Source organism: Nicotiana attenuata, unplaced genomic scaffold (assembly GCF_001879085.1).
Source record: "Nicotiana attenuata strain UT unplaced genomic scaffold, NIATTr2, whole genome shotgun sequence".
Classification (NCBI taxonomy): Eukaryota; Viridiplantae; Streptophyta; class Magnoliopsida; order Solanales; family Solanaceae; genus Nicotiana; species Nicotiana attenuata.
In genome coordinates, this window is record NW_017672794.1 from 151,225 (window position 1) to 163,002 (window position 11,778).

The following is an 11,778-nucleotide window of genomic DNA, read 5'->3' on the forward strand; positions in this document are numbered from 1 at the left end:
CAGTAGCTCATCTTTTGGCTAGGGATAGTATCAAGTTACAACTTATGAATAAAATAATCATCCATCACGCATATACTCAGTTGGTGGAGGCAGCCTTGAAGGATGATGCCGATAGAAGATTGTATGGTAGACTAATATCGGAGCAAGCTTGTAATAAAATTAGCTAGTATGGGGAATGTTAATGCAGTTCATAGCGCTAGTACTTTTGTAAATCCTCTCAGTTTCGATCCCAATGGGATGGCTGAGAAACTTCCTTGTAATGTTACTTAGTTTTTAATAATATATTATCTCTTACAACCAAAAAAAAAAACTCTAGCGAAGAGCACGTGATTGGCTCGTGCCCGATCCAATAATTAACGGTGCACCTGCACCGTCTCTACATATATATATATTTGTCAATATCCTTACTTCATACTCAGTTCACCATAAATTTTTCGCCGTCTCGAACTTTCTCTTTTTCTCAAGCTCGAAACCCTAACTTCAATATCAGCGATATTAACGAATCTCTTCTTCTAATTCGATTTCGAAAACATAATCAGGTAACAATCTTACTTCCAGAAATTTTCAATTTTAAAGATAGTTCCGTTTTACGAGCTCTATTTTTGTTTTTGTTATTTATGTTCATGTTATTAAGCCGCAAAATGTTTTGATAGAGTAAAAATTGTGATTTAATTAGTTCAAGTTTATTTTTTTGTAGTTATCGAAGCCTTAATTTTATAATTATAGCCTCTTGTTGTGTGGACTTGCGTTACTCACGAGCTTTTTTTGTTTGTTTGTTTTTGTTTTTGTCATTCATGTTCATGTTATTATGCCGCAAAATGTTTCGAAAGAGTAAAAATTGTCTTTTAATTAGTTCAAGTTTAGTTTTTTTATTTATTCTATAGATATTGGAGCCTTAATTTTATAATTATAGCTTTTGTTATGTGAGGATTCTAGCCTTTTGTTATGCCTGACTTGTGAAAAGTTTCATACTTTTGTAGAAGTTATAACTAATGATGCCAAAAGCTGAGAGTACGAGCTCCTTTTTGTTTTTATGTTATACACTGCGAAATGTTTTGAAGGAGTAAAAAATTGTGATTTAATTCACTCAAGTTTAATTTTTCTCTCTAATTTTATAGCTATCGGAGCCTTAATTTTATGATTATAGCCTTTTGTTATTTGGAGACTCTAGCCTTTTGTTATGTGGGCTTGTGAAAATTTTCCTGATGTTCTGGAAGTTATAATTAATGTGCCAAATAGTTGAGAGTAAGGCTTAGTTTCTGTTGTTACACTCATATTATCAGACGCAGAGCTGGGATTTCAAGCTTATGGGTATGGAATTCTAATCCTTTTACGTTAGTGGGTTCTAACAGTAATTTGTACATATTAATTAATTTGTATAGACAAATACTAAGTTTAGATCGGATCTACCGGGTTCGGCCCGTAGCCGAAGGGCTAGCTCTTGCCCTTGTATATTATGGTCTAGTTTGATGAGAGTCTTTTTGGTTTGGTAAGAGTTATGTATGTCATTGTGTGGTACGTAGAACCTCTAGTGTTTTTAATGAATGCCTAATAAGATAGTATGTTTGAAGGATTCATGTAGCTAATTGCACCTATGGGTGTGGCCTAGTGGTCAACAAAGTGAGAGAGAAACATGAGGTTTCAGGTTAAATCCCAACAGAGGTAAAAACACTATGTAATTTCTTCCCATCTGTCTCAGGCTTGGTGGGTAGAGTTATCCTGTATCGGTATTTGTGCTTTTGGGGGGGGGGGGGGGGAGGTAGTCGGTGTGATAGTCGAGGTGCGCAAGCTAGCTCGGACAGTTGTATATAAGAATGGGATTCATGTAGCTAATTCTATCTAGATTGAGGCGTTGTTGTTGTTGCTGCTGCTAGAACTTATTCCCCTTCACCGTGCTTTTCTTTTGGGCTTTGTTTCCTTTTGAGGTCTTTGGGTTATTCTCCGAGGAGAAGCTATAAATTTAACGTAATTTTGCCTTTTCTAAGAACAACTACTGCTGCTCTCTGTTTCTAGTTCCTCTAGTTTATTTTAGACGGGAAGCCTGGGAAGTTGGAGAAACTGGTAGGGAACTCGAGCTTGGAGTTAGTTTCATCGTATGGTGTGATGAAAAAGTATAATAGCTGGGGAAGGGCAGGAATTTAGTTTCTAGATATTCATGTGAGAGGGGAGAGCTGATTTATGAGCAGAAGGCCTGATTATTTCTGTTCTTTCTTAATGGGGATCCTTAAAAGGTTGAGTGCTGTAGAGATGTGTTACCACTTGAAAAGGTGTGGGAAAAAGCAACTAAAGCTTCCATTTTTATCTGGATCTCATGTGTGTGTGCAGTTACTTTAACACATGTCTATTTGAACAATTGCTTTGGTCTTTTACTTAATACCTATAAGTTTCTCTGTCGTTTGAATAATGTGCTTCAAGCTTCTGGGTTCTAGTGTGTGCTAGCATTGAGATTCTTCTTCTCTTGATCTTCCATCTACTGATATTCAAGTTTAGTTGGATAGTCTCCATGTTGTCAATCCTGTGTTCAGTTGACTGACTCTTTCCTCCTCTCTCAGATGGCAGCTAAACCACTAACAAGTGAGGCTATTGCTCTTACAGAGAAGAAAATGGACATGACTTTAGGTATTATTGTCAGCTACACATGCTTTACGCGTCTCTTTTGGTTTTCTTCCTTTTTTGCTGATAACCAGTTTGTGCTTGCAGATGATATCATCAAGATGTCCAGAACAAACACAACCAAGCCTAAGAAGCAAAGAGTTTCAGTAAGCACATCGCTCTCTGACCATTTAGTGTTCATTTCAGCTTTTGTCAGTTTGATATAAAACAGATTTTAATATTTATCATTTGCTTTCTGCAGAATAGAAGCCAAAAATATTCTAATAATGTAGCTCAGGATAAATCTGCTAAGATACAAAAGTTTATGGACACAAGATCATCTATGAGACAGGTACTCATCACAATTCTCTCAACCTATGAAGAATTTGATGGTTTCTTTTTCGTATTGGTGGATGCTGAATTATACTCCTTTGCTGATATTCTTATGCTTAGGGGGCTCTTGCTCGAAGAAGATCAAAATTTCAGGGAGACCAGTTCCCTTTGGCAACTGAGGCAGCCAAAAAGGCCGCAGTTGCTCCTATTCGCAATAGGCCTTTCAATCGGAGCCGAGCAGTGACTGTAAATAAACAGAGGTGTGTTTAAACTGTGAACTGTGAAGTTAATATATGATTAAGCTAGTCGGTCATTAGTATCCTGGTTTGCTGCGCATGTCAAATTCTGAGTAATTTAACTCTCATTTGATGCAGGTAAATTGTGGTCCTATTTATTGTTGATGAATTTGCCAGGTGTCTCTCCTTTATGCACTTTAAAAGCTTGCTGATAGTTTGGTCGGGTGATGTTCAAGCTACAATCCTTGGAAGTTATATACTCTAAACCATGCTGTTAGTTTGGTTGGGGTGTCGTTCACGCTACAATATTTGGATGTTTGTTCAAGTGTCAAATGATGATTATTTTCCATCAGAACATTGCATCTAAAATAAAATGTGTCAGTGGACTTAAGTTTGTTCTGCATGTTTTGAGTTTGAGTCCTACTCTTTTAAGTTGGTATTGGACACCCGAGACTTGGGAAATTTTAAGGTGGATTAAAGTGCATCTGTGAGAGCTGGCATAGAGAAAAGAATGTGTTACAATATATTGTTTTACCTAGCTGCAATATTGCCCTTGGAGTATGAGATGGATGAGATCTTCCCCGTAATGGCAATAAGTGTATATTTTCTGGAGGTTTGTTTGGTAGCACTAGCATCATGGGGTATACTATGTCTCGTAAGTTTGTGGTTTTGGAATGGTTGCTTTCATATGAACAGACACCCTTAGAGAAGCTTGTCCCAAAATAACTCATTAGTTCTTTGAAAGTTGATCATCATTGATTCCCTTTTGAGTCACATTGAAGTATGTCCTGGTGAAAGCTTCTGTTCGAAGTAACTCAACTATTTGACATGTAATTGTCTTTGAATTTCCTCTGGGATATGGATGATCAATTCTTTCTGATTTTATTTCCTCTGCCCAACTTCCAAAATTGTTGTTGATAAGAAGTTCGGAAAGGCATGGAGCATGACACATGGCATTCATCTGCTTCCTTTCAGCAATGAACTTGCGAGGCTGCTGTGCATTTTTAGTTTTGCCGTCTACCACCTTAAACAATGTTACTTATATTGTTCTATGGTTGGCATGGTACCATTCATTTTGAAATGGTTGTTCCGGGACATGCAAGTGGTGATACTTCTCTTTCCAGGGGTTTGTATCCAACTGTGTGCCATAATCTAGACTTACCGGGGTTAACACTCCGGAAATTAAAAATGCCAAAATAGGTACAAGGACGGATATTGTTAGAAATGCCTTATGTAATAGAGTTGATCCATTTAAGTCTTGAGCAGCGGTGTAGGGTCAGATCCCAAAGATAGTAAGTATTTTCTTTCTTATGAAAGAAAGTCTTCTTCAGCAACCAGAAGAAGGAAAAGAATTGAATAGAGGAACTCCCGAGCATTTTGCACTGTTTTGGAGGATAGATATTGCATGTTCTGCATATTAGGTTGTTTTACCAAAAGTTTTTAGGTTTGTGGGTTGTGCGAGGGGCTCCAAGTTTCGCAGTTGGGCTTTGCGAAGTTCGAAACTTTTACTTGCAATTCTATTGAAGCAATTCTGGAATCTTGGTGAAGCTTTACTTTTTGCTGAAGTTAGAAGTACTCTTGGATATTTGACTGATGATGAGATCCCAAGGATGTTATTTCTCCCATATCAATGTTCTGATAGTTCTACTTTGGACTTTGTTTCCTTCTGGTGGAAGATGAGCTTATGAAGTTCTGTTTCTGGGTGCCGCTTTTGTTTCTAAGGTTTGGCTAGTTGAGAACTTTTAATTAGCAGACTGATGGTAAGTTGGAAATATACACGAACTTGCTTATAGTGCTCTGCCATCGCACATAGATCCTGCAACTTGGGGCTGCTCACTCTTTTAATAAGAGATCTTTGGATAAGCACTTCTCCTTACAGTTGCTCCAATTCTTTTTTTCCTTTTGCAGGTTCGGGGCTCCTTCGGTTCAGAGGGGTGCTGCAAATGGTGGCCGGTTTATTATTAAGGTAATTGAGGGTCAAACTAGAATTGATATAGCTGTTCTAAAACTTATAAAGGTCCTCGCTTTTCTGTTATTCCCACATTGAAATTTGAAAGCTTGGATTTGAGTCCAACTCCGCAAGGACCATATCACTGGAGGTGTCTCCATTTTTTGATAGTCTGATTTGTCACTTTTTAGAAGCATTGCCTTCTTGCTGCTGTCGGTTCTGTAGATCAGCTTGTATGCATCTTCTAAGGTTTGAAGAAATGTAACAGTTTGTGTTGTGTGTGTAGCAACAAAGGCAGGAGGTCAAGCCAGTGTCAAAGCAGAGGCCTCAGACATTGGATTCTCTATTTGCAAATATGAAGGAACAAAGGATGAAGATGCAATCCCAGCAGAATAACGCTCCAAGGAGAAATGGAGGCGGGCAGCAAATTGTGCCATGGGCTAGAGGTTGTTTTGGGAAGTGATGACAGATCATGTGCAGCTGATTCCATGTGCTATGGGCTAGATGTTGTTTTGGGAAGTGATACAGGTTACTGTGCAGCTAATGCTGTGTGCTGTTGCAGATTAGTCCTTTAGGTCCGTGTTGTGAAGTGATAGCAGAGCTCTCTGCACCTGATCATTGTGGTTCTTTTTGTGTCCTTAGCAGCCTTAGAATGTTATCTTTTCTTGAGGAACGGCGAAAACTGTTTGCAGATGCGCTTTATAACTATCCATATAAAAAACTTTGTATAGCATTTCTGGGTTTTCGTTCGATTCTTAAGTTTCTTTATGTTTGATTCGTAAGTCTTATAGCTTTGTATTGTTTGGTAGGAAGCATATATGATAACAGTTGTCCCGAACCACGGACAAGGCATTGCTTGTTTCTTTTTGGCACTATGCCTTTGTCTTTAAATAGGTTGAATCCAACAGATGTTTGAATCTGAATCATTGAGATCTCAACTTAATTAAATGGACTTCTTTCTTTCATAAGTATTTATCTTTAAATAGGAATGAATCAAAAATCAAATCTTGTATAGACTTCTACTTTCAGAGAATGTATTTTCGCCACCATTCTATTTATTATCATTGCCTGCTACCATTACTGTTACTCCAGCCGTTTACTGTTACTCCAGCCGCCACTACTACATCCAACTATTTTCACCACTAGCCATCTCCACAACTTTGTCACATTTACCAACTGCTTCCACCAGTAGTCACTATCACCATCATTGCCAACTGCTACAATTCGAGTCCGGAACCAAAATGTGGATCCTTTTGACTCAAACTACACAAATAGGTGGTAAAAAAAAATGTGACTTTTTTTATATATAACGCCACAGTTCCTGGCGCTATATATTAACGGTAACATCACCATTAAGTATAGCGCCAGGTATTGTGGCGTTATACTGTAAAAGCTGACACAGCTCAGGTATAGCGCCATAATACCTGGCGCTATACCCCTTATTAAAATTCATCCGTCTCCTTCACCGTGCCCAGTCGGTGCCCCTCCTCCATTATTTTACTCTCCCCTCTTCTTGGTCCCCCCATTACCCGCTGCTGCCCTCGTTTTTAAAAAAAAAAACAAAAAAATTTTGGGTCCCCCCGGCACATAAAAGTTGAAGCACGTAGGTCCCACATCTGTATAGAGCTTCGTGGTATTGTTGATTCATACTTTCGAAGTCAAAATTTCGATCTATTTACTTTCTGAAAATCTAAATCGAGGCATTTCGATTTATTTTAAGTTGAAACTTTTATAATAATGCATATTACTTGATTTGTATGTGTTCTATTTCGGTTTGTATTTTTTTTCCGAAACTAGCATGTTAAATTTATCCGGATTTAATTTTATTGTTTTATAAAAAAAATATAAATTTGTCAAATAAATTTGTCTGTTAATATCCTCATTTATATATATGTGTTTTCATGCCATTTTGTGTTTTATTTGCAATTAAATTTATTTATTTTTTTATATTTAGTTAGATTATTTTTTAGCGTAGTAAAATCTAGACCTTTTTAGCGTAGTAAAACGTATACCCTTTTAGCGTAGTAAAATTTAGAGCCTTGTAGCGTAGAAATGTGTAGTATTTTAGCTGAGAATTCCGTTTGTTTAAGTATCTTATATTGGTAGTTGAAAATGCAAACTTTGTACAATTAAGTTAATAATTGTATCCACACACATAATTAGTAATTTGTACAATTAAATTATTAAAAAATATGAATTTAAATTATAAAAAAGCACATAATTATTAATGATAGTTTGGTGCCACATGGTCTCAAAATATCGAGCCCGAAACCCATAGGTATATATATATAATTTATACAGTTAAGTTATTAAAAAATATGAATTTAAATTTATAAAAAAAATACATAATTATTAATGATAGTTTGGTGCCACTGGGCCTCAAAAAAAAAAAAAATATATATATGTATATAATTTTTACAATTAAGTTATTAAAAAAATATGAATTTATAGTTGACAACATGGATGCGCCTATACATCCCGGCCCTCGGACGTTGGATCTATTAGCCCTACAGCCCCAGCATAGATCCGAGTATATATGGGACGGACAGTTGCTTACGCAGACTTTCCGGGCCAGGAGAGTGGATCTATTGTGGGAGTTTTTGAGTCCTCCTCACGTTCTACATCCCCATGTGGTCCATTACCTGGAGGAGATAGGCCTATATTGGATTATTAGCATTGGCTGGATACAGCTCGACTATGCTTTGATGACGGCCCTGATTGAGCGGTGGCGACCAGAGACGCACACTTTCCATTTGCCCATCGGCGAGGCCACCATCACACTCCAGGACGCTGAGATTTTATATGGCCTATCCGCTGATGGCTTGCCAGTTTTACTGTCTGCGGCGATGAGATATTATTCGCGGCAGGCATATTGGGATATGTTGCACATGCTCATGGGTTTCATGCCGGCGGGCGAGGAGGTAGCGTTTGGGGCTAGTCGTATACAGTTAGTCCCCATTAGAGACCACCTGGTGCAGATCCACGATACTATCACCGATGAGTCAGCGGACGTGGATGTGCAGCAATATACGAGGCTGCTGTTGCTCCTTCTATTTGGGGGGGTCTTGTTCCCGAACACTTCGGGGAACCTACTGAGCCTCCATTTTCTGCATCATATTACCCGGTTCGAGGATACAGCTGGGGTGGTGCTGTCATATCATATTTGTACAGGCAGATGTGTCGGGTTTGCATCGGCACACAGAGAGACGTTTGTGGCTTTCTGCCGCTTCTACAGGTGACAACTTATTCAAATATGTCCATTAGTTACAATTCCACCTAGTTATAGTTAATCTTATACTTACGTCAACTTTATCTGTTAGATTTGGGTCTGGGAGCGAATTCTACAGTTTCGGCCACCTCTACCACAGCTACCGACTAACGTAGAAATTCCGCATCTCCCTCTAGCACATAGGTGGGTTATGCGTCGTAGACTTGCACGAGAGTATGATGCCCATCATAATCTCCCCCTCTGCAGGGATGTGTTGGATTTGCTGGAGGACGCACAGGTGAATATCTAACTAAACTACCAGTTATTGTTTAACTTAGTGTCGCGCGTACTAACGGTTTGTGTTCTTATTTGATAGTTCATCTGAACGCCGTACAGCGATGAGGTGATAGGTACCCTGCCAGCGTATTGCACGTTTGGCCGACATATTTGGAGGGCTTCTGTCCCGCTCACATGCCTCGATATTGTCGAGCATCATGCCTCAGAGCGGGTATTTCGTCAGTTTGGCCTGCCGCAGCCTATACCGACTCCGCCTGCATGGCATGCTTTACATTATGAGAGGGATGATCGGTCCAGGGCGGACGACACATTTATGGCATGGCTTAACGCGCAGTTGGGTATTTGGGACAGGCGAGGGGAATTGACCCCACCTCCGCAGCACTTTCCTATTGAACGTTATATGGCATGGTACCGCACTGTTTCCCGACTTTTTATCGGGAACCCAGTTCATCGGGCACACGGTCGGTGCGTCCCATACGCCGGGAGACACGAGGCCCTGGTATGTTTTCTGTTATTATTAATTATATACCTATAATTTAGTGCCAAATACGTAGTTTATATTTATTACTTTATGCAGGCGATTGGATTGCATACCGTCTATCGTATGGGGCAGCAGATGCAGAGTTATGTCCACGATCCTGTGGTCATGGAGGAGTATAGTCGTCGATTCATGGATGTGGCTGCCCAGACACTGCAGCGAGCACGATCGGATCAGCGTTTGGCACACGAGGCTGATTATATTGACCCAACCACGTACCAGCGAGGTCGTGGTATTCCACGAGCTGGTGGTGCCCGACGAGCTGGTGGTGCCCGACGAGCTGGTCGTGGGCGAAGAGGAGGTGGTCCCCAGCAAGGGGGCTTTGAGGCTCCTGCTGATGATGTTGCTGCTGATATGGCAGGTGGTCCCCAGCAAGGGGGCTTTGAGGCTCCTGCTGATGATGTTGCTGCTGATATGGCAGGTGGCATGCATGAGACGGACATGCCGTCTTACAGCCTTGGAATTTATCGCACTCCAGTGCCATCGCAGGTGACCCCATCGGGTCAATTATTGATTACAGGCTCGGATATTCAAGGAGTGGATTGGGGTAGATACTTCCCAGGCCCGTCTACCACTAATGGCGATCGACTGACCCGAGATTTTTATAGTGGGCGCCGACTGAGTTACGACTCCACATCACATGCGCAGGTATGATTTTATTAGTATTGAATTTGAATTTCCAGAACTGTAACTTATTTATTTTCTTTAACTTTATTAATTTCCTTTGTAAGGCTTCATGTGATGCTGCGACATATGACTACATTCAGGATCCAGACACGATGATGGTAAGACAACATAAATTGTTGTGAATTGTTATGTAGTTTTCTATACTAAGTTTCATATTATTAGGTAGGCCTCTACTGGACCTGACAGCACCACCGATACATGTCATCCTGCGCCGCATCCGGTTATAAAGAGACGACTTGATGATGATGATCCTGATAGCGTACCCGGGCGGGAGGGGATGCGCCTCAGGCCAGCGGCTGCATTGAGACACACCGGATGCGGGACACATTGATTCGGCCTTCCTTTCTATTTTTATTTGGTGTAAATAATATTTTTGTATACACTAACAACAATATTTAATCGAATATGCCCATTACTTTTTTTGGTTCTCCATTCGTTTGATAGTGTCATATAACAACACAAGCACTTAAACTTAACTTCCACTTCAACTAAAATAAAATTTACTACACCAAACAAGGAAAACATTACAACAACACAAACACAAACATAGCAGGCCAACATAATGAAAATACATGAAATATGAAAAATACACTAAACACATACATGCCAATGCTTAGCCCCGGTTGCCATTTATTCTCCGCTCCAACCACTTAAATCGTTCTGCCAGTTGTTCTTTTTCTTCTTCTACCTCTTTCAGTTTCGCCTTCACCTCCGCAAGTTCCCGTTTATATTTTTTTTTTACGATCCTTTTGTTCTTGACAATTCCATTGTGCTTTTCATTTTTCTTCTCCCACCTCCTTCAGTTTCGCCGTCATGTCTGCAATAATTCTATCGCTTTCTCTTTGTGTTACCAGTTGGCGTGAACACATATTATGAAGAAATTGCAGTTGTTCTCTGTAGCATTCCTGATAACATGGTTCATCAACCCATTCCTCAAATTCACATATAGGTTCGCCGGGAACCTTGTAAAACTGGTTCATACAGTGCCAGTAGCGGCGTCCAACTTCACCACCGTCCCAACAATTTTGCATCATGCATGCTTTTCCACAGTAGCACTTTGGTGGACGAAGAGGTTGAGCCATTTAATGAAATATTTGCTTTTGAAAAAAAAAACTTACTTTTAATGAAATATTTGCTTTAAGTAATTTTTGAGTACACAAAATAACTACAATGAGCCCGTTATTTATAGGCGAGACAACACACACATAACGCCATGTATAAGAGTCCGGAACCAAAATGTGGTTCCTTTTGACTCAAACAACACAAATAGGTGTTAAAAAAAGTTACTTTTTTTATGTATAACGCCACAATAACTGGCGCTATATATTAACAGTAACTGGACCATTAAGTATAGCGCCAGGTATTGTGGCGTTATACTGCAAAAGCTGGCACAGCTCAGGTATAGCGCCATAATACCTGGCGCTATACTCTTTTTTCCTAGCCCCACCAATAATTTATGAGTTAAATAATTGAAAAGCGTATAGTGCCACCTAGTTTGGCGCTATATATATAAAAAAAAAGAACTTCCCGGCTAGCCATTTCCTATATATAGAGGTTAGAATCATATAGAAATTCATTCAAATTTTTTTTAACTCTTGTTGAAACGTCTATTGTTTTTAAATTCTCCAGCAATTTTTCATTATGTCTGAAGAGCGTAGGATAAGAGTTTCATTATATTGGGGGGGTGAGGTTGTGATGGAGAATAACTCTGTGGGCTACAGTTTACCTGCTAAGTGTCATGTTAAATTGCCACTTACAATGGAGTACGATACATTGATATCGTTGTTATGCAAAAAAATGAGTGTGAGGAAACGTTCAGTGATACTTAAAGTAACCGGTGGATATCCGTATTCCGTCACTCCGCAAGGGGTTGCTTTTTACTTGGAGTTTAACATCGACGATGATGAAACTTTGAGTGATTTTCTGAGGACTTCAGACG

General features: G+C 39.6%; 2 protein-coding genes across 2 annotated transcripts; both read left to right on the plus strand.

Moving 5' to 3' along the window:
• Positions 1–407: 407 nt before the first annotated feature.
• LOC109214532 lies at positions 408–6,029 on the plus strand. Its single transcript, XM_019378461.1, has 7 exons — positions 408–539; positions 2,553–2,619; positions 2,701–2,759; positions 2,855–2,944; positions 3,046–3,185; positions 5,070–5,127; positions 5,396–6,029. Exons 2-7 carry the CDS (start codon positions 2,553–2,555, stop codon positions 5,570–5,572), a joined length of 591 nt encoding a protein of 196 aa, XP_019234006.1. The 5' UTR covers positions 408–539; the 3' UTR covers positions 5,573–6,029.
• Positions 6,030–7,568: 1,539 nt separating this feature from the next.
• LOC109214528 (serine/threonine-protein phosphatase 7 long form homolog) lies at positions 7,569–8,719 on the plus strand. Its single transcript, XM_019378453.1, has 4 exons — positions 7,569–8,049; positions 8,133–8,344; positions 8,430–8,615; positions 8,714–8,719. Exons 1-4 carry the CDS (start codon positions 7,569–7,571, stop codon positions 8,717–8,719), a joined length of 885 nt encoding a protein of 294 aa, XP_019233998.1.
• Positions 8,720–11,778: the final 3,059 nt, after the last annotated feature.